We start from the raw sequence: 23,823 nt of genomic DNA on the forward strand, positions 1-23,823 counted from the left end.
CTAAGTCATAACTAAGCTACTTTCATATCATATACCAAATTCCAGATGGAATTTTGGAATTCCAGCTTTGGCCCAGGTCATAATCTCTGCTGTCAGTATAGAGCCCGCTTTGGATCCTCTATCCCTCCCAACCTCCCCCCCCACCCCTGCTCACCCTCCTGAAAGTAATAAATAAAAAATTAAAAAAAATTTTTTTGAACTTTGAAACAAGCATACCATATACAAAGCCAAAATATACAACAGTGTGATCTTCAGCAAAAGGTAAGATCAGTGGGAACACTAACATTTCTTAAGAGAATCTAGACAATCAACCAATATGAACTGAGCATCTTTTACAGGCTGGGCCCCATGGTGCCTCAAGTGTGGTTTTTATTGACAACCGAGATTCTAGAAGGCTAAACTGACAACTTAAAACTCGCCTGTTCTTGTGGCGGATGTAGGAGATTGCTTCCACTTCTTAGGGGAAGTGCTAACCACAGTGGAAACACATGTACCGATATCAACCTGCATCATTTTGGTTTTTTTGTTTTTTAGTTTTTTAATGGTTTATTTTTTTCTGAGAGAGAGAGAGAGAGAGACTATGAGCAGGGGAGGGTCAGAGAGAGAGGGAGATACAGAATCTGAAGCAGGCTCCAGGCTGAGCTAGCTGTCAGCACAGAGCCCGACGTGGGGCTCAAACCCACGAACCGTGAGATCATGACCTGAGCCACAGTCGGACACTTAACTGACTGAGCCACCCAGGTGCCCCTAACCTGCATCATTTTGAATATAAGCTTTCCACATGATTCTGGGTTACAGGCAGAAAAAGTAATAATTTTAACCAAAAGAACACAAGGTAGAAATGTTAGCACTCTTCATTCTAACACAGCCAGGGGGTCATACCTCGATTTCTGAATCATTGGAATCCACCTGTGGCGGAAGGATGGGCAGCATGGGCTGGCCCATTTTAGCCATTCGAGAGATCAACTTGGCTTTGACTGTGTCAGGATTCTAAAAAGAGAGGAAAGTCACAAAAATCACTATAATCAAGGTTCACTACTTTAGCTCTATGCCTTTGGCTTTTAAGTCAAATCCTTCAGTAAGCCCCGCTGTCGTATCGATTCCAGATTATTTCTTCTATAAAATAAGAATTAAAAACTTCTTACCAAAGAAAGTGTACATGGGTCACAATTAATAATAGCAGTAAAAAATAATTCCCTATATGTTGGAATGGACAAAGGGTTCCACAAGTATTACTTCATTTCAATCAAGTCTCCCACCAGGCATAATTCTCATTTTACAGGTGAAAAACTACATACAGATCAAGGGAAAGAGACATTTTAGATGACAGTACCCTCTTCATCCCTGAGAGCAATTCAGCAGACAGATGTTCAGAAGAGATTTGGGGAAAGAGGGAAACAGGAACTCTTTGTTCCAAACTCAGATTCATATAACTGACTTGGCATTGACTACACACTAGTCCCTGTGCTGGAAGCCTTTGTATCTGTTAAAGTGCAGGCTTCAGAGTGGAGAGTACATACCCTGAGGGTATACATGATGATCTATTGGGTATAAAAAGAAATGATCATAACCTCTATTTTTGGATTATTTTAAGCTATTATAAACATGAGATATTAAACTTGTTTATTACAGGGATGGACATTATTTTATATAATTTGTAAACAGATATATATTGGGAGCACATGCTCATTTTCTCTTAACTGATTGGAGGGACATAATCAAAGAAAGTTGGATCCATCAAAAGAGGACTAGATATACCATATTCACACAATGGACACTCTGATCTAGAGATTAAAAAAAGAATGAAGAAGCTTTCAATATACTAACATGGAAAGATACTATTATATATACTATAATGTAAAAAGCAGGGAAGACAACATATATGCCATTTTTTGTGAAGGGATGGAAAAACAGAATATATGTTCCTATTTGCTTGCATCTGCATAAAAAAGTATTGAAAGAATATATATGAAATAAAAGCAGTAACCTAAAAGGAGAGGGAGATTGGATAGGATACATGGGCCTAGGGGCGGGAGTAAATCTTTTCAATGTATATCCTGTTATATTGTTTTGTTAACGGTACCATATGAATGTAATCACCTATTCAAAACAAAAAATAAAAATTTACATGTAAAAATTTTTTAAAAAGGTGAGTTTTGCCTCAATTAAAAAAAATAAAACTGTAAAAGAAAAGAAAATTTGCAAAAAGGTTGAAAACCACGTGTTTACTGGAAGTTATTGAAGCTTAGAAATAGGAGACAATAGGGGCACCTGGGTGGCTAAGTCAACCTGAGCATCTGACTTCGGCTCAGGTCATGATCTCACAGTTCGTGGGTTCAAGCCCTGTGTCGGGCTCTGTGCAGACAGCTCAGAGCCTGGAACCTGCTTCCGATTCTATGTGTCCCTTTCTCTCTGCCCATCCAGTGCTTACACTCTGTCTCTCTCTGTCTCTCAAAACTAAATGTTAAAAAAAAAAAAATAGGTGATAATAGTAGCTCTGACTAGAAAGTACCAGAGAACCCAAACTAAACAATGTTCGTGACTGTTCAAAGACCTGAGATTATCTTTGTTTTTCAAATTTCTTAATTCTTTGGCTTAAAGTTTTGGGTTCTGAAGATCACTCTTTACACATACCAAATCAATTATTTGCTTCATAATTTCTGCTTTGGGCTGACTACAAACGAGTAAATTAGGGCTAGAGAGAAATTAATCATCAATTTCCCTCCATGCAATTATCTTGTTTCCCGGAGTGGTAGGTGAAGGCCACGGGGCTTGCATCTCATCCTTATGCAGCAAACTCTGATGCCTTCACCGACCAGGCAGGGCAGCAGTCTAGTACAGCGTTTATGCTCCCAAAGGTGTTCAAATCCAAATTTTCCTACAACCGTATGCTAGTCTTCTCATCTTGCAGTCAGAGACACACAGAGGCCTAGTGACTGCCTCCAAGTCAACCAGTTGGTGAATTAGCGCAGGGTTTGTCTAAGACAATGAAAGCCACGCAGTGTTAGTACTGTAATTATGATTACAGTAATTATGATAATAACAAGAACTAATGTTAATTGAACGCTTACAGTATGCCAGACACAATACCAACACCTCCACAGACGTTATTTTATTTAAATCTCACAAAAATCTCTTAAGTATAAAGGGAAGACATACTTTACGTAGGCTCTGAGCTTAGTGCTTTACGATCAGATCACAAGAACCCTATACAGGAACTATGAGAATTATTTCCATTATAATAATGAAGAAGCTGAGGATCAGAAGTTAAATAATTTTCTCAAGCCCACAAGTTGACGAGAATAAATGTTTAAACACAGGTCTGTCCATGTAGAAGAACAAACTAATTTCTACTAATTCCCAAGTAAGGGGAAATTAATAAAGTAGCAAACTTTTTTTTGGTCTACTCTACCTTAGGCAAATGAAACCTTTTGAGAAGACTGGGGGTGAGGGAGGGAGACCTGCATACTCACTGTATTTACTGTAAGCTGTTCACTGAGGGAGTTAGATTTCATACGAAGAGCCGGCTCCCTGAAAGAAACACATATGCTAAGATAAAAAAAAAAAATCCCAAATCTATAACCATAAGTCCCAATTATACTGGATAAACAAACTGTTTTTGAAAACATTTGCCAATTCACTTTTTGTGAAAGAGAATTCTAACCATTGTTCAGTTTGCATAATCTCTGAAAGTTGGTGAAAATGAACAATTTTCCATTCAACTTTTTATTATTTACATTTTTTCCCTTGAGTGTGTGCCTTACGTTTATGGCTGTTACCCAATTTTCTTCCACAGTTCAGCAGGTATTCATTAATACCATGAGTATTAATCCTTTGTCAGAAAAGTCTTGACGCAAATATCTTCCCCATTTCCTCATCCCATTTCTTCCCAATTATTTAAAATTATTTTAGTTTGCATCTATCCCTATTCCTGAACCCCTCTAAGGATCACTTCCATGGACAATAAAAAAGCATGATACAGCCTGAGGATCTTACCCTGATTTGAAAGGCACTGATGCAGGTGGTGATACAACAGGGTCAGCAGAGAGGCCGTCCGCACCCGGAATGGGAGAAGGGGCGGCAGAATCGCGGGAGCTAACACTGTGCCCGTCAGAGCCAGAGTCTCTGGCAAACTTGACCTAGGGAGAGATCAACCACAGGTGGCACAGGCTACAAAAAAAGGGATCCTGGCCTCTCTGCCTTCCTTTCTTTTACTTATTCTCCACTACACAGCTCATTTCCTGTTCCCTTGTACCAAATCAGAAAATGTGGATACGCAAATCATCATCATCATCATCATCATCATCATCATCTGTAATCCAACCACTACATAGTAACACGGATAGAGTCTGGGGTGCAGTATTTCACACTTATGTGTATGTGTTTGTATATTTTTTACGAAAAAGGGACCATACTGTTTTGTAACCCGCTTTGCTCACTCAGTAATATATTTCCATGTTACTAAACTACTAATCTACAACATCATTTTTAACTACTGAAGAATATGTCTAAATTCAAGGGTCATACCCATACCTGCTATTATCTACAGGAAAAAGTCTCTAAAAGATTTTGGAAACAGAAGTCTTAAATACCTGTGTTGCTACAAAATTTTCACCAATTCCTAGTTGTTAGACATCCAGTTCATTTCTAATTTCTGTATCACATCATAAACAATACTTCTATAACTTTTATCTGTATCTTTGCACATAATCTTCCTCAAAGTATAAATTCCCAGAAGTTAAATAGTTGGAGAAAAGGTATATTCATTTTTAAGACTTGGTACATGTCACTACATTCACACCACAAAGGGTGAGTGAGATGCTCTCTCGACGCTCATCACATTAGGTATTATCATTCTGTATCAGCCTGGTCAAGTTAATAAGCATATCAATTTATAATTCATTGGTTATTAGTAAAATAGAGTATTTTTTTTCTTACAGTTACAAAATGCCAGTCTTAATGGATTCAAATTGGTTTGCTATCTTTTTTTAAAAAATGTTTATTTATTTTTGAGAAAGAGTGAGAGAAACACAGAGTGTGAGCAGGGGAGGGGCAGAGAGAGAGGGAGAAACAGAATCCAAAGCAGGCTCCAGGCTCTGAGCTGTCAGCACAGAGCCTGATGCGGGGCTTGAAATCACGAACTGTGAGATCATGGCCTGAGCCAAAGTTGGACGTTGGACGCTTAACCAACTGAGCCAACCAGGCACCCTGGTTTGTTATCCAAGACCAATCATGACTTCCTCAAACTCAATGGAAAACTCAGACAGAATATAAAAGCTATAGAAAAGGCGGCTCAAAGCACATCAGTACAAAAAGGCTGGAGTGACTCAGCAGAGATAAGGGTGTTCAGTTAGGACAGAATCACAGAGAAGAAAAGCCTATCATTGGTTGCAGCAGGGAGAACAGCCACAGTGAAGTTAACCGTAATATTTATTTTCTGTACTGTATCTTAGAGTCACAAACACTAGCACACCTAACACACACAGTGTAAAAGCAAACAAGGTCTTTTTTTTTTTTGGAGGGGAGCATTAAATTATTTAACCACAATGTTACAAATTTTAATGTAGAAAATTCTACATATTCACAATAAAAATTTTAAATGGAACAAAAGGGGAGAATGTACAAAAGAAAAATCTCTGAACTCCATTTCCATTTCCCAGATAAATTCACTTTTAATCATTTTTTTAACACTTTTGGAAATTTTCTATGAAGATACGGGCATATACACTATCTATCTGTATAGATACGGACATACCTATGTACATGTATGACTGTATATACATTTATATATATATGTCTGTTTATAAGAATTTTTCTATATTTATATATATATGTACACACACGCACACACGAGAACATACTCTCCATACCATTTTGCAACTTGCTTTTTTCACTTAACAACAGATTCTGCATATTCTACGAAAAATGCATAAAAGTCTACTCCATGAAAAACCATAACTTAATCACTTGCTTAAGATGGATATTTAAGTTGTTTCTATTGTAACAGTTTTTACTATCATAAACAACATGGCAGAGAGGGAGCTAAGTATTTCTCTCTGTACAGGTATCTTTGCATACTTACGTAAACATAGAGATAAATTAAATTTGTAGCCATGGAAATAGTAAGGCAAAAAGCATGTACGTTGGACAGGGACCACTATTTTTTTAGACAAAATAAAAAAGTTAGTGCAGAGAACTGATTTGTTCAGTTGCAACCTCCTCTAGGCTCAACGAGCACCAGAAGGACATAAACCTTGATCTTTAGATTTCAAAGCTGTAGCTCTTTCCAACTATACCATTTCTTCAAAAAAATAAAAAATAAAATAAAAAGTCTTTGAACTTGTTTCTCAAACATAATTATTTATTCTTCTTACTTAGTGGCAAAAAGGACTCCTCCAACACAAAACAGCACAATTTCACTCACCCGCCTAATCTCCACCTCGTACACCAGGATTGAGTCCGGCGAATGAGTCCATCCAATTACCCCCTCAGAGCCGGCAGCACAGGCTGGAGGGATGACAAGCAAGCGCTTCCCCCCTTTCTTCATGCCCAGCATCCCATCCTCCCAGGCCTGCAGGGGTCAGACAAGAGGAAAAGCTCATCAGACACAAGCCTCTTCATAAGACAAAATGAAGTGCTGGGTTTTAGGAACTTCTCATCCACACTTTCAGATGTGAACGTCTAGGGAGAGTTCAAGTTCAACTATTCCCCTCGCCCCCAGCTTGGTTATAAGAATATCTAGAATACTGCTTCTATTCACTTGTGAAAGCCAGCATATTTGGGGCTGGATGAAATATGCTTATCTTAGATAATGAGAGAAAATGGAGAATAGGAGAAGGATATTAAAAGAGAAATAAAAGCTTTCATTCATTAAACACATTTTCCAAGTACTCTGGTAAGTGCTTTACTAGGACTATGTCGTTTAATTCCTAAAATAACCTCATAAGGTTAGGAGTATTATCCCCATTTTACAGATAAGAAAACCAGCCTTAGGGAGGTTAAGTAACCAACCCAAGATCAAACTGTTAGTAAACTGCTAAGCCAAGATATAACACTAGATCTGGACAGCTTTAAAGGTCATGCCATAACTCCTATGATCTACAGGAAATAGTCTCCAAAAGACTGAGAAAAGGATTCATAAACAAAGCTATGAAGAAAACTGAAAACCTTTTTGTCATGTGAGTGGCAATGAGTACTTTTGCCAATAAATACTTCGTAGTGCATCAACATTCCTGACACAATGATAGCCCACATGTGTAAAATACTCTATATTTTATAAAACACCTGCACAGTTGGTAAAGATAAACTTCACAGTGTGACCCTGAGTCCTCAGACTCCAATCCCACTGTTCCACGTGCTGTGTCACAGCTGCTCACCACAATAATTGGGAAATGCTGATTCAAAGCATCTCAGACAGATAAGAATCACCAATTATGATACAATTCTAGAAGAAACAGTTTCATCTCTTTCCCTATGAGGTTACAAGAAGGATTTAATAATTTCCTCACGGTAACACAATGAAAAAGAAATGGTAGAGGTCTTTTTTTTTTTTTAAGAGAAAGAGGGTGAGTGGGGGAGGGGCAGAGAGAGAGGGAGACAGAGGATCTGAAGCAGGCTCTGCACTGACAGCAGTGAGCCTGATGTGGGACTTGAACTCATGATATGAGAGATCATGACCTGAGCCGAAGTTTGGATGCTCAAACTACTGAGCCACCCGGGTGCCCCCTAGAAATGGCAGAGATTAAAGAAATGTCCCCATCTTTGCCTGGGTGGCTCAGTCAGTTAAGCATCTGACTTTGGTTCAGGTCATGATCTCAACAGTCTTGTGAGTTTGAGACCCACGACAGGTTCTGTGCAGACAGCGCAGAGCGTGGGGCCTGGTTCAGATTCTGTGTCTCCCTCCCTCTGCCCCTCCCCAGCTTGCACTTTGTCTCTATCTCAAAAATAAACATAAAAAAAAATTCTTTAAAAAAAAAAAAAGAAAGAAACGTCACCATCTTCAATATATTCACATAGGTAAAAGTTTCCCAAGTAGTTTTCTGGATAATCTAACACTGTTTTCTCCTACTTTTTAACCACACCTTTCCGGACTCAATACACCCAGGTTAGAAATTTCACAAATTTAATCTAAATTAAGCCCACATTGCAACTGATAAAGCCATATAAAGAACACAGTTAACCCTGTACCTTAATGACTTTTCCTGATCCTAATTTCAGGCGAAGTGGCTTATCTTTGTTAGCAGTAGAATCCAAAACCTGTAATTTGATCAAAATAAATAAGGTTAGCCAATTTCAAAAATAATAATAATGTGACAGTCAATACAGCTTAGCATAGTATTCCTGGAATAAGGAATGTCAAATATACTGGGGGGGAGGGGCGTTCTTAAAAGATCCAAAAAGAAGGGAGCACATCATGGCTAAACTGGGACTTGAATGTCCATTTTTTTTACTTAGTCTAAAGCTCTATCATATCACACTGCTTTTATAGCTTCTCAGCCTTTTGACTAAGATCAAATGTATCATACCACACTGCTTTTGAGAGCTTAATGATACTAAAACACAAAGGTCCATTCTATGTACAGTATCTATTATACAAAAAACAAAAATAAAAACAAAGAAACAACTGTAAGGAAAGTCTAAAAAGAAGTTATAAGACCTAATCACATCAGAATAAATTCAAGTTTGAAACCAGTATAGGAGGACAAAGACATACACACGAAAAATTACCAAAAATGATATTTAGGCGGAAATTGGTTTCCATTCTAAAGAGAAGAGACCAGTTGGCACCAAGCAGACTGAACATATTAGAAGTTCATGACTATACCCCAAAACCAGTCGAAGCAGGGTTCCTAGAAGATTTTTATTTGCCAACAGGAGCAATTCACAGTATTAATGCTTTACATATGAAGAGCCCTCATGCTAGTTCAGTTACAAAAGCACCTGCAGGCTACATTTCCTTACCTGGCCCAGCACATGATTCTGAAAGAGCCAGCTGGTATAGGCCACTTCCAAAGAATCTCCAACTTCTACAGCAGGGCCCTCCACTACAACGAGGTCCTGGGAGAGCACTGCATCTAGGGAGGGGGTGCAATTGCACTTGGCAATGCACACCTGTGAGACGAAATCAAAGCAGCATCAACTTAGTTTAAGCTCGGAGAAATAGTCACACCATTATTGCTAATGCTCTTTTCTAAACAGTGCTGTCCACTAACAAAACTGATTACATGTTTAGGAATAAACCATTCTTAAGTCAGTAATCCTGCCAGGAATCAAAGTGCTTAAGACTAAGGCTTTGGAGTCCAAATGTCTGGGTATGGATCTGGGTACTGCCACTTATTAACCTGTGGCCTCAGCCAAATAACTTAACTTTTATGAACCTTATTTCATACACGTTATTTTGTAAAATGGAGATAAAAACTGCAGTTAAGTTATACAACTTCGTTAATACAAACACAGTATTTGTATTTGTAGTTAATACAAATACGGTACTTGGCACAGTGCCTGGCAAATAATTGCAAGTACACAAAAAGCATTATAATTAGCTAGCATTACTATAATGATTTTACTATTTCAGTGTGTGGGAACCTATGAAAGAGAGGAGAGCTTCTAAAATGCAAAAGGCATTTGTAAAGACAAACTAGAAAAAAGGCCATTTACAAAACCATGCTGTATTCCCAGAATCTCCACTACCTACAGATTTTGTCATATTATCTCAGCACTAGTCTTTGACAGGAGCCAGACACATCTTCATGAATAATTATGGTCAGTTTTTTAGCATGATATACTAGGTCATTAGAGCTAGTATTTGCTACTTAAAAAATTAGAAATTTGCTACTTATTTTCTTAAAAGAAAGGTTTCATGGGGTGCCTGGGTGGCTCAACCAATTAAGCATCCAACTTTTGATCTTGACTCAGGTCATAATCTCACAGTTGGTGAGTTCGAGCCCTGTATCAGACTCTGCGCTGTTAGTGCAGAGCCTGCTATGGATTCTCTCTCTCTCTCTTCCTATCCCCTGTTCACTCAGTCTCTCTCTCTCTCTCAAAATAAATAAATAAACTTAAAAATAAATAAATAAGGGGCGCCTGGGTGAGTGACTCAGTCTGTTAAGCGTCTGACTTTAAGCTCAGGTCATGATTCACGGTTCGTGGGTTCGAGCCCCGCGTCAGGCTCTGTGCTGACAGCTTAGAGCCTAGAGCCTGCTTTGGATTCTGTGTCTCCCTCCCTCTCTGCCCTTTCCCCACTTGTGCTCTGTCTCTCAGTCTCTCAAAAAGAAATTAAAATGTTAAAAAAAATTTTAAATTTTTTAATGTTTTTTTAAAATTTATTTCTGAGAGAGAAAGAGACAGCATGAGCAGGGGAGGGNAAAGAAACCTAACATGTTAATAGTGGTTACTTTGGGCAGTAAGATTTCAAGTGGTTTTTTCAAAAATGGTTTTACAAATTTTCTACAAGAATCATATAACATTGTAAAGGTTCTTTTAAAACACTATTTTTAAAAGATGGTTTTATTTATTCTTTAAAATAATTTATAAAGTGAAAAATGTTTTAAGGGAGTTTGCAGTAAGCCTTTTTTCTCTTAAAGTCACATTTTTAAGCAATTCCAATAAATATTCCTATTATCTCCCTGAAATACATCAAGCCCCAATGACAAATTTAGTGGGTTTTTTATGCTTGTCACTAACAAACCACAGCAGGTTATAAGTTTTCCACATAGTTTCTTAAAAACAAGAGAAATCCAAACTAGCATTTGGCTTTTCACAGGAAGAATAAGATGGTATTACCTGTTTATTGAACTCCACAGCAGCCTTTTCCGACTCAAACATGATGGACCAGTTTTGCCTCTGGTCATCATAAAAGGTGCTATAGTTATTGGGCCGAACCTGGGGAAAGGAGAAATGTTCAGATAACCTAAGCACAGGGAGCGCAGCGCATCATGTGACTGCCTAACCTCATTGAGAAGGGCCTTGACTCAGGTGGACCCAAAGAGAGATAGGGAACTTTTTTCTTCCCTTATGCCCTCCACCAACCACCCCTTGGTCCATTTCTCTGAAGGAAGGCAAGAGACTTTTTCGAGAGGCTCTGTTCCGATATCCACACAGATGTCCAGGGGATGAAGTAGTTGATCTAATTCTTACCAAGTACACACAGACCAATCTCTCCCATACAACCTTCCAAAGGAGATAATGATTCCCACATGGGAAATCTTACCATGAGCTCAAAGTTCAGATGAATCCTGGCAACAGTAACTGGCTGTTGTTGACTAATATAAAGAAGAATCCTATACTGTACTCAAGTAAAGATGGGCAGAAAAAAAAAAGAGAACAGTAGTTAAAAGGCAATACAAAATCAGGAGTAAGATGTCAGGGACTGTACTTCAAACAGGCATAAGACTCAAAATTCAGTTGATTCAGATAGAGTGAGGGGGCAGATCACCTCAATCCAATCCAACTATAGACTGAACTGATTAGGGAAGGGTCACAGATTTATCAAGAGCTGGTCTACTTCTGGGTTGTCTCTATTTTCAAGCATTATCTTCCCTGGCTTTTGATTTGAGAACCTAGACGTTCTTGGATTCCTCAGTCCTGAAAGTTGTGCCCATCAGAGATTCTGAGCTGGGGTCCCTTCCTCCTGAAGTTCAAAATCTAGCAAATGTACTGAGAAGAAAGTTGCTGCTTGCTGCTAATTACAGGTACTCCCACTAGGGCAGACTTTCTCTCCTATGCACCACAGGATGACAGAAGTTTCTCTCTGCCTTTCTGGCACAGCCCATAGACTTCTGTACCACCCCAGAAGTCTGCAAATGTTCCATGGGGAGAAGCCAATCTTGTGTTTGGAGCTCCTCTGGCGTCTGCCAGTATCTCTTTCCCCCAAGGGGTCTCTCTGATTGGGCCATACCTGATGCTTAGTCCACCTCTAGGCACCACAGCAGCTAAAGAACCAAGGGAAGGAAATACTCGGCTTATCAGCCTTTCCCTCTCTGAAATTTTAGTTCCTCCAGTCCACATCATTTCTACAGCTCTCTAGCAAATTTTAAAATATAATTTTTGCAACATATCTTCTTTTTTACAACAGTTGCAGTAGGAACTACTGCATCTTACCAGGGCTGAAGGCTGGGGAAGTCCCAATACCAGATGTTTAAAATCCAAATGGCAACTCCTAATGAATTAATACATCTGATAGTCATCATGGATGGCTACTATATAACAAAATCAGGGATAATTTGACACTATGTCCCTCTGGATGAAGAGAATGAAAGAGTTAAGGGACAGGGTAACTGACCGCAATGTATGAACCTTAACAGATCCCGATTAAAACAAACTGTGAGATAATCAGGTAAATCTGAATACTAGCTGGTAGTTAATGAGATCAAAAAATTATTGTGGGGTTTTTTAGGTGTAACTGAATAATGGTTATGTTAGGAAAAAGATCCTTGGGATATATATACTGAAGCATTTACTGGTAAAACTGTATGCTGGAGATGCAGCCAAAATAAGACAAAGAAGAAGGAAGACAGGCTGGAGTTAAGACGGAACAAGGTGGGGGCGCCTGGGTGGCTCAGTCAGTTGAGGGACTCTTGGTTTTGGCTCAGGTCATGATCTCATGGCTGTTGACTCTGTCTGCACTGAGCGTGGAGCCTTCTTGAGATTCTCTCTCCCCTTCTGCCCCTTGCTGACATTTGCATGTGTGCACTCTCTCTCTCTCAAGATAAATAACATTAAAAAGAAAAACATAAAAAAAAAAGATGAAACAAGATTAATAACTGTTAGAGCCTAGTAATGGGTTTCTGGGGGTTCATTATTCTAGTCCCACGATTTTTATGTGTGCTTCCAAATTTCCACAGTTACGTTTTTTCACTTGTTTTTAATAGAAATGAGTGTTGTCTATTACATTAGTTACCTGAACAGGTCCTCTTATCTGGGTCTCTGAGTGTCTCAGGAACATCACCCTTAGTTCACTGAACCTTTGAAATTCTGCAATTTCTTAGGCTTCTCTCACCAATGTTTAAAATGTTCTGGAGCAGAATTTGAAGCTAGAGACAACCCACACAAGGAAATCAAGTCTCGGGGCTGCTAACCGTATCTTCTTTTTGACCCAAATCAATAGTATTGTGTGATCAACTGACCAACTCATTGTCAAACTTTCAATGGATAAGCACTGGTCATTAATTCAGGCGTAAAGACAGAAAGACAGAATGCTCTAAGTAGAACACTACATGTTGTTCATTACCTAACAAAGGAATGTCTTTGGTAAATGGTTTACTCTAAAACTCTCCAAAGTCTTAAGCTAGTTCCATAACACAAAGGTCAAACTTAAAAGACTGAGTGGTTGCTTTGTTTTAATGCATAATAGTAAGCAAGATGTGACTGTAACTGTTACTATGTACCTTGTATTAAAAATTCACATTCAATATAAACAAACAATCATTCTAATCCTCTGACACATGAGATACTGGGCAGGTGCAGGTACAGACCAGCTCATCAGTGTGATCTGGGACACCTGAAAACACGCAAGCGTTCTCACCTCTCTGGCTGTGTGGTTCCCCAGGACTGCAGCACCAAACTTGCCCTGCTTTACATACTGACCATTTGTGCTACAGAAGTAAGAAAAATAACAGGTATTAATATTTCCTTAAACTAAGCTTTCTCTTCTGCCCTGTAGAAGTGGGGAATCTAGTCAATCAGCCTCAAGAAAAGGACAGAGGTGAGCAGCTTATAATTTAAAGCTCTTCTACAACTTCTTTACTCTCTAAATATCTATCCATAACATCTCAGTGAAGTGGCTTTCTTTCAGTACTTAAGAAGGCAGTTGTGGAGGGGACAAGCACTTCCTAGAGAGAGTATACAAGATAATGGCTCTTCCAGGCTTTATGTACAGAATTCTCGAAGTGAAATGTTCAAAAGCATTACTGCTACTCTGCCTGTGGAAGGCCTGTGCAGCCTAACTGTAGTTCATTTCAAAATGAACAGAGGCTTGTTGAGAAAAGATGGGCACCGAACCCCAACGTCAGAGAGCACCCCTTCTCAGCCACTTACTATCGATATGCATGGACTGCCGTGGCAACCAATACGGTGGAAGCGCTTGCTGTACTGGGCGCTGGTTTTGGTGTTGCCTGATTTCCTGAAGATGAAGAAAAAAACCCAAAGAGGTCATTCATGTCTTTCTTGAAAATGATTTTAACCACTAATGCAGCTTCAAAATTCTTATGTACATCTTACAGTTAAGTGGTACAGTGCTTTTATGACCATTATCCTTATCTGATCTGCCAAACAGTCCCATGACCTCATCTGGGGATGAGGACACTGAAGCACTAAGCTCCCAAGCGCCTTACACAATGATAGCTGCAAGCCTAGGACTAGAATCCAGGCTTCTGCCTCCACTCCAAACACAGCAAGGTCATGTTCCATCTACTTTCTTTTCTCCAATATTTTGCCAGCTATAATAAATATAAGTCAAGTTATTTCTCCTTCCCTTATTTCGGGGTAGAAAATTTATAATGATATTCAGATCATATCCATTACTTACCTTTTGCAGTAGTATAGGGTAACACTAATGTTTTAAAACAGCACATTTAGGGGCGCCTGGGTGGCTCAGTCAGTTAAGCATCCGACTTAGGCTCAGGTCATGATCTCATAGTTTGTGAGTTCAAGCCCTGTGTCGGAATCTGTGCTGACAGCTCAGAGCCTGAAGCCTGTTTCTCAAAAATAAATAAACATTAAAAAATTAAAAGTCTTTTTAGAGCAAATTGCAGATTTACACTCCCCACATGAATGTGTTGATGGAAGAGTAGGGAGAACAATGGTAAAGACACAGAAACCAAGAACTTACTTTCAACAGCATCCTTGCTTGATTTCTGTTTCTTTTTGTATTGTTAAAAAGACGACGACAGGCTTAAAATGAAGTCACTTAAGCTAAAACCCCACTCAGTCACTAAACTGAGACTAACTCAGTTTTGGCTCTCCCTGAAATGGAATCTTAAACCAGTTAATCAGGAATTCCCAGCTCAGCACAAATTAGGCAATTTGTGTGCTAGACCCCTGCTATCCCCTGCAGGAAAGTAATCCTGCAATAACGATCTTGCATTCTGCCTCCTGGAACTTCCTCTGGAACTTCCTCATTCCTGCTCCCTTCTCTCTATAAAAGTCCTTTGACTCCTCAGAGATCCTGTCTCTCTGCTAGATTGGGAGCTGCCCAATTCATGAATCACTGAATAAAGCCAGGAAGATCTTTAAAATCTATTCAGTAGAGGGGCGCCTGGGTGGCTTAGTCGGTTAAGCGTCCGACTTTCGCTTAGGTCATGATCTCGCGGTTCGTGGGTTCGAGCCCTGCGTTGGGCTCTGTGCTGACTGCCAGCTCAGAGCCTGGAGCCTGTTTCAGAGTCTGTATCTCCCTCTCTCTCTGACCCTCCCCTGCTCATGCTGTCTCTCTCTCTCTCTCCTAGAAATAAGTAAAACATTAAAAAAAATTTAAAATTTATTCAGTCAAATTTTGCTTTTTAACAATATTGACACATCTTTTTTTCTGTTATAGAGTATATGTAAATGAATATGAATATGCAAAACGTAGCAAATACAGAAACGGATAAAGAGACTAAAAGTGACCTGTAGTCTCCCCAGTTAAAAATAAAAGTTAATAGGGGCGACTGGGTTGCTCAGTCGGCTAAGTGCCTGACTTTGGCTCAGGCTCAGGTCATGATCTCACGGTTCGTGGGTTTGAGCCCCGCATTGGGTTCTGTACTGACAGCTAGCTCAGAGCCTGGAGCCTGTTTCAGATTCTGTGTCTCCCTCTCTCTCTGACCCTCCCCTGCTCAGGCTGTCTGTCTGTCTGTCTCTCTCTCTCTCAGAAATAAATAAAAACATTAAAAAATTATTTTAAAAAGTTAATAATTTGGTGTATTTATTCCTAGTTCCTTTTTGAAAGACACAGAAACATCACAGTCTTCTTATATTTTTTAAACAAAAGTAATAATCCAATTTGACAACTTGCTTTTCTTACTTAGAATTTCTTTGAAAGCATTCTCCAAAACACAGATAAAATAGTCCTAAAAATGCTTTTTGGTGATTACATAAAATACTGTGTTATGACTGTCTAATCAATGTCCTATTATTTGGGCTTTCTTTGGACTGTTTCCAATTTTCCTCTGTTATAAATAATGCTATGCTGATCATCCTGAAGACATGCATTTTTGTACGTACCTCTCACTATTTTCTTAGAATAAATCCTTAAAACTGTAATTATAGAGTGAAGGAGTGTAAAACATTTAAAGGTTTGTTACGTCCTGCCCAAATGTCTTTCAGAAATACCTCATCAGTTTACACTCCCACTGGCAGTGTGGGTATGCCAGCTCTGTACCCCTGCTAACAAGAGGGGACTGTCTTTTTAAATCTTTACCAACAAAGCTGGGCAGCAGGAAAAAGGGAAATACCGTGTCACTGTTTTCATTTGCATTTATTGATTACAACGAAGAACAGACTGAATATTTTCTCAAGATTTGTGGGCCATTTGTTTTGTTTTGATGAATTGCCACTTACATTGTTTGTTCACTGTCCTAATCTGTTATTCATGTTTTCCTTTTTAGTTTGTAAAAACCGACAAACAGTTGTTAATTCAACCACTACTGGCCAGTTGTATGTAACATTACAATAATACTTTTCTCCTGATAAACTGGAAGAAAAAAAGTAACTAAGGCCAGAGGCAAGTTATTAGGACAAGTGTGAAACACTGAGAAAAATTACTATCTCCCCAAGGGCAGCCTAGCATCCTCCTTCAGGTTAGCTTACTCCTGGGCCACTCTGGTCTGGCTGCCTAATGCCCTGGAAAGGAAAGGGTCTTCATGCAGTTGCTAGAAGATAAGTCAGGTGCTCACCATCGTGGGATCTTACTGGCTTAGCACTTCCTCCTCTCTGAAATCAGTATTGCAAGTTCTTGAATCCCCAGTGACAAGGGCCTCTTTTAATACTTACTTTCAAATCTTAATATTTTTTTGAGTAAAGTTTTCTTGAACTATAGTTTTTAGTGTCTGTTCTTTCTTCCCTTTTTTTCTTTCCTGTATACACACACGCACACTCTACGTATTGGATCTTCTTAGGCATCTTTAATATTCATCACATATCAAATATTTTGGAATTTTTAGATCTCAAATTTTTTATTCTGTAAACATGTCCTTCTGTTAACCTTCTATTTCTCTTCAGCCGTGATCTGCTCTTCATATTCATTCTTGTGTTCCTGCTCGCTTAGCTTTCATTTCTGAAATAATTCCTCTTACGTCTCTAATTCCTGCCTGAGTCTTATCACTTACTTCTGAGATTTTCTAATTCTCATTTACATTCTCATTTCATGTCTGGGAGAGAGAGAAACAGTGTGAGCAGGGGAGGGTCAGAGAGAGAGGGAGACACAGAATCTGAAGCAGGCTCCAGGCTCTGAGCTGGCTGTCTGCTCAGAGCCCGACGTGGGGCTCGAACCCACGAACCGTGAGATCGTGACCTGAGCTGAAGTTGGACGCTTAACTGACTGAGCCACCCAGGAGCCCCTATTTTCTTAATGTTAAGCAGGTAGTATAGTTTTTGAGCTTTCTCACAGAATCTCTAGAGCTCTCACTGTAGGGATACTATTCTGTTTCTTGCTCTCTTTGTTCTTATAATAACTTTACATGGAGTTGGATTCTGCTAAGTTCCTACTGCTCATTTTAATGGGAAATCTGCTTTTCTGAACTTTTAGAAGGAGACAGGGTTCAAGTGGCTTTCTTAACTTCATAGAGCTCCCTCTTCTGTTGCTTTTACAGAGTTAAAAAATATGGTGGCTTTCTCCTGAGACTTCCTAATTCTATTTCTATCCCTACTTTTATTTTTCTTTATTATTATCATTATTTAATTTTACAGAGAGAGAGTGAAACGGGGGGGGGGAGGGGGAGAGGGAGAAACAGAAAGACAGACAGAATGTCTCAAGCAGGCTCCATGCTCAGTGTGGAGCCTGACTCAGGGTTCAATCCCACGTCCCTGGGACATGACCTGAGTTGAAATCAAGAGTAGGAGGCTTAACCAACTGAGCCATCCAGGTACTCCATCCCTACTTTTTTTGTTATTTATTTTTGAGCAAGAGAGACAGAGACAGAGCGTGAGTGGGGAAGGGGCAGAGAGAGGAGACGCAGAATCTGAAGCAGGCTCCAGGCTCTGAGCTGTCAGCACAGAGCCCGATGCACGGCTCCAACCCACGAACTGTGAGATCATGACCTGAGCCAAAGTCGGATGTATAACTAATTGAGCCACCCAGGCACCCTACCCCATCCCTACTTTATTTGGATTTTCTCTCCTTCACTTCTAATATATCCCTATCCTCCTCAATTTTCATTCCACTCCCAGCAGGTTCTTTTCGGTGTGGGGACCTGTCCTGGAAGGCCAGGGGTGAGTTTCAAAAGTTCACAGGAGCAAGGTGCCTGGCTGGCTCAGTTGGATGAGACTGTGACTTTTGATCTCACGGTCATGAGTTCAAGCCCCACGCTGGGCATGGAGCCTACTTTTAAAAAGAAAAAGAAAAAAAAAAAAAAACCCACCCAGTTCATACAAGCAAGACTACTCTCCAGTTCTTCCAGTCCCCATTATCAACCCCTTGTACTTAGCCCCAGTGAGAGTGGGCTAAACACTTTCCAGTTTCAGCTCGACCGGCCATATTTTCCATGAATATCTGGTGGCTATTTGGGGTTCTCCATTTTCTGATGGAGCTATCTCATCGCTACCCTGGAATCTCCCATGCAAATGCTGATACGACACAGCCTTATTCTGTTAGTGGCTTGTCCAGATCTGCTTGTATGTTGGGATACTCATGAAGATACCTTTCAACTGGTGTTGTCGTACATATTATCCACAGGTTTGTCTTTTAGATCTGCTGTTTTTATACTGAGATCTGAAGAGATTCAAGAACGGGTACTGCAGCCACTTTCCCCACAAAGATTTCTTACACAAACTTCCCTTGAACAGAGACGGTCTTGCTATTTTATTTTTGTAAATGCCTGCATAAGACTGTATAGGTAGTTTTTAAGTTGAAATGCCTCTATAATTTCCCTTTAAAAGTATAATTAGCTCATAGATGTTGTTTTCTGATTAAAACAAAATCAAGTTACCTCATCCGGTGGGGATTGGGGTTGTTTATTTTAATCCATATCAATTATCTCAACCACTTTAAATTCTGTCAGAATCACACTGCTGATGAAGAGACATGCCAGAGGAAATGAACAGCTTAACCTAGTAGAAGCCTGGCCAGGTGATGGCTTGGAGAACAGGACTGCAATCTCTAACAAGGCTGCTAAAAGTGACAGGTAAGATTTAGAGCCGGGGTCAGCATACATTTTCTGTACGGGGCCAAACGGGAAATAGTTGAGGCTTATGGTCCGTATGATATCCGTTGCAACTCTTCAACCCTCAATATCCCAACAACATCCGCAGTGCCAGCATTATGCCAAGGATGTAAAAGGCACTCAATACTTTCATCTTCATTCAGCGCACAACGTAATGTCCCTTACCATCTGTTCTGCTCAGGGTTATTTCTATCGGTCCCTCATTTCTCTTCAGGTTCTTACACAAAGACGGCAAAGTATAGAGGGAAGAGCTTCGGAGTGAATCAGGTCAGGGTTCAAGCACCAACAATGTCACTTACTGCTATATAACCTTGATGGAGTCCCTAAACCTCTCTGAGCCTCTAAACTGGGGTAGTCTTACCAATCTCACAGCACTGTTGAGAGAATTAAATGAGGCAATCCATGTAAAGCACCTGACACCAGTCGCATAGCAGGCAATTTAGAAATATTAGTTTCCCCTTTTCTCCTTTCATTCAACAAATGTTTATTCATTGTGTCTCTGTCACAATGAAAGGTACAGGGGATACAGCACTGAGCATCACTGTCCAGTTGGGAAAAATTCACTGTTAGCATACATCTAAGCTATCCAGGTAAAAGAAGTGAAAAGCAGCTCTTCCTTTTTGCCAAAACATTGGACAGTGCCTACTTGGAATGCCTCAGGAAGTTTTAGAGAGTGCTGGTCACATGAGGCAGAAGAGTTTGCCTGCGACCCTTCTCCGCCAACTTCCGAGAAAGGAGGCACTATCTAGCTGCTGGAATTCGAGATCTCAGAGCTTAGAGAGAGAATGCACCCATGGCAGTGAGCTTGGCCAGACTGATTGAGGCACCAACTAACCTGTTAGGGGCCAATCGTAACTTCTTAACTTACCCGTTGCTGAGGTTCCCTGGCCTTTCTTAGGCTGCTTTGGGGCTGTGTACTGGAAGAATTCATTTCCGTGGCCAGCAGACACCTGATCCAGTCCAAAAAGAGATGCCAATCTGGCACTGTTAGTAGAAAATGAAAATGACATTTCATTTGACATATCTCCAACCTGAAATCATTATGAAAGCTGCTCACCTCCAACCCTGAACAAATAACCTCCGTGACAGTATATCCCACCATTCAATACCAGAAGTGACCACTAAGTGTCTTCGAAATCAAGATTGTATTTCTAATCTGAACAGCATCAGCTGACCTTGCCTGTCTTCAGGACTTTGGTCAAGGCATTTCTTCTTTGTGGACCTCACTTGCTATGTATGTAAATTGAGGTGATTGGTCTAGATGCTCTCTGTAGTCTCTTCAAACTGTAAATTCTTGCCTTTAACAAGTCATAGTTTCCTACCTTGTACTAGTTTATAACACTGAAATAAAATTGTACACCAAACTCACTCCATCAAACATGGTCCCACCATTTCACCTAACAGGCAGAGCCATTCTTTTACCATCCCTTGCAATGAATCTTATGCCCCAACCATTCCAACGAAATTGCTCTTGTTAAGGTCACCAACAACCTCTTTGTTACTAAACACAGTTTATCAGTCCTTATCTTATTTGGTCTTCGTGCTGCCTTTATACACTGTCAACTAATTTGTTCTTCTTCAAACAAATTCTTCCCTTGACTTCCATGGGGATATTTGCAGGGGTGGGAGGAGGAACTGGCCCAAGTAAGACATCAATAAATGTTAATGGGATCCCTCTCATCTTCCCATGTCTGTGGCTCCTTGTTTAACTCCTTGGACTCTTCTTCCTTTGCTCAACCTATTTTTTTTTTCCAGAGAGAGAGAAAGAGAGAGAGGGAGGGAGAGAGAGAGCGTTCGCACGTGCATGTAAGCAAGAAGAGGAGCAGAAGGAGAGAGAGAGAAAAATTTAAGCAGGCTACCCCCCCCCACCCCCGCCCAAAGGGGAACCGGGTTCGATCCCACGACCCTGGAATCATGACCTGAGTCAAAATCAAGAGTCAGGATGCTCAACTGACTAAGCCACCTAGGTACCCCTGAACCAAAATTCTACACTCTCAGAAAGAAGGCAAGGGTCAGAATAAACCATTTGTTTGTATAAACACTTTATGCACATAAGCCACCTCATCATTTATGGGAAGCTTTGTATCCATGTGTGGAACTGTTTACCAATTAAATTCCCAGATGCCAGCCAAGAGCCAACCTTGTAAACAGGACTTTCTAAGGATGATGTTGCCTCATCCCCTGTGTTAACTCTTTTCTGCAAACATACATAACCCAAACTGAAATCTGGGCATCATCCCTGTCTTTCCCCATCACCCCCTCGTGTTCATGACCAATCCCCGAGTCCATTTGATTTTCCTTGCTCAATACTTCTTGAACCCTTGCACTTCCCATCCTCATTGTCACTTGCTTGGTTCAGGTGACCATCATATACAACTAGCCTGAATTATCCCCACAGCCTCCTGACTCACCTCCCTGCCCTGGTCTCACCTGCTTCTTATCCATTCTCCCCACTGCATTCACAGGTTTCTTTCTAAACACCAAACTTGACCAAGTCTCTTTCCTACCTAAAACCCTCAATAACACCTCAATATTACCCAGATAAAAATCCAAACTCCACAAGACAACTTTATAAAGCCCTTCAAGACCTCACCTCTCCATACTTCCCCAGCTTCCCATCTGACCATTTCTCTTCTCCAACTGTATGCTATACAGAACTTTTAGTTTCTCCAATAAAGCAAGCTCTTTCTAATCCCTAGCTCTAGATATGCTATTCCCTCTGCTTAAAACATTCTTCCTGTTCCTTCTCTCCCCTGGAAGCTGCCCCTAATCTCAAAGTCTAGGTTAGATGACCTTCTTAGGAGCTCCCATAGGAGTCTACTTTGTTCATTCAAGAAATATGTATCAGATGCTGTGCTAAATGCTGAGTGTATATTGGTGAGCAAAACTGGGTTCTAGTTTCAAGGAGCTTATATACTGTAACAAAGAAATTGGCATTACATAATGAATAATCGTAAACTATAATATGAGCTATATATCAGACAGCTGTTGTATGGAGTTATCCTCCACATAGATTCATAGAAGTTATTCGATCTGTAATTATATAAAATGATAATTGACAATTTATTGTAATCACCACTTGACTGAATATTTTGCCTAGGGTCTGGTATGTAACAGGCTCCATAAATGAACTCAAAGTCTAATCTAGCTCTGAGATCCTTTTCTCCAAAGGCATCCATCTTTGGTTTAGGTAATGTAAATATTGAGGCGTGCCTGGCTGGCTCAGTTGGTAGAACATATGACTCTTCATCTTGGGGTTGTGAGTTCCAGCCCCACATTGTTGAGTGTAGAAATTACTAAAAAACAAAACAGAACACACACACACACACACACACACACACACACACACACACAAAACAAACAAACAAACAAAAGAAAAACCTTAAAAAATATACTGAAGCTACACAACTTTTTTGGGCCTTTTCCCTCAATAATTTTAATGTATAATACGTACTAATGTTTTACAAAGTAAATTTAATATAATTTGCAACTATTACCCTGTTCTTTCAAAGTAGTGTACTGAGTTTCCTGTAAATGGGGCCAGCAATGCCTATTTTAAAGGACTAAGAGGTTTAAATGAGATTTCAAGTGTAGAGAGTAGTACTGGCCTAAATAAGGCATCAACAAATGCTAATAAAATTAAAAGGAAACCAAGATTTCTCCTTGTACAGAGATGATCTGGGAAGATTCCCTAACAGAGTAAGATTCTGGGAGAGTTGGGCAATGCCTTTAACACAGTGAAAGATCTACAAAACTTAGTAGCTAGCTAACATATAAAAGCTTATGCACAAATAAGTGATATGAAAAGAATGTCCTGGTTAGCTTCTGTATGGGTATGGGTATTGGATTTGCTGTTTTAATTTTGCAAGTATGTTTTTTTCAAGGGAAAGACAAAAGTGTCATGTAAACTATGTTTCCCTAGATGCTCTAAAGGCCAGCCTTGATGACCGCAAAATCAATCCATAAGCCAGGTCAACCCAATTATCTTTCAAATCCATTCCATTTTCTATCAATATTCTTAGATAAACTCTATGTAGACTTAGGGGCATAAGTTTCTTGTAAATTATTATTTTTTCCACGTATAAAGTAATCTCAAATGTACACATTTTTCTCTGGTAGCAAGAATGGGCTTGCTAACTCTGGACTTGAGTCTCTATGTTTATAACTATGGGAAAAGTCATCATGGCATTAATTACATTTTAAAAATAAATGTTAGCTGGGGCACCTGGGTGGCTTAGTTGGTTAAGCATCCAACTTCAGCTCAGGGCATGATCTCACAGTTCGTGGGTTCAAGCCCTGCGTTGGGCTCTATGCTGACAGCTAGCTCAGAGCCTGGAGCCTGTCTTCGGATTCTGTGTCTCCCATCTCTCTGACCCTCCCCTCCTCACGCTGTCTCTCTCTCTCTCGCAAAAATAAATAAAGCATTGAAATCAAACTTTAAAAAAATGTTGCCAATGCATTTAGTTGCCAAAGT

General features: G+C 39.9%; 1 protein-coding gene across 3 annotated transcripts in view; it reads right to left on the minus strand.

Moving 5' to 3' along the window:
* FKBP15 (FKBP prolyl isomerase family member 15) overlaps positions 1-23,823 on the minus strand; it is a 54,020-nt gene that overhangs the window by 24,768 nt on the left and 5,429 nt on the right. For all 3 annotated transcript variants that reach the window (XM_077769899.1, XM_077769898.1, XM_077769897.1), the window contains exons 2-12: positions 20,218-20,333; positions 14,035-14,119; positions 13,523-13,592; positions 11,210-11,284; positions 10,783-10,881; positions 8,962-9,111; positions 8,188-8,256; positions 6,425-6,571; positions 3,997-4,139; positions 3,474-3,531; positions 883-990 (exon numbers count right to left, since the gene is read on the minus strand). In XM_077769899.1, the coding sequence (XP_077626025.1) occupies positions 883-990; positions 3,474-3,531; positions 3,997-4,139; positions 6,425-6,571; positions 8,188-8,256; positions 8,962-9,111; positions 10,783-10,881; positions 11,210-11,284; positions 13,523-13,592; positions 14,035-14,119; positions 20,218-20,333 (1,120 nt within the window). The remainder of the gene's footprint in view (positions 1-882; positions 991-3,473; positions 3,532-3,996; positions 4,140-6,424; positions 6,572-8,187; positions 8,257-8,961; positions 9,112-10,782; positions 10,882-11,209; positions 11,285-13,522; positions 13,593-14,034; positions 14,120-20,217; positions 20,334-23,823) is intronic.

The sequence above is a fragment of the Crocuta crocuta genome, unplaced genomic scaffold, assembly GCF_008692635.1.
Source record: "Crocuta crocuta isolate KB4526 unplaced genomic scaffold, BGI_CrCroc_1.0 scaffold95, whole genome shotgun sequence".
NCBI lineage: Eukaryota > Metazoa > Chordata > Mammalia > Carnivora > Hyaenidae > Crocuta > Crocuta crocuta.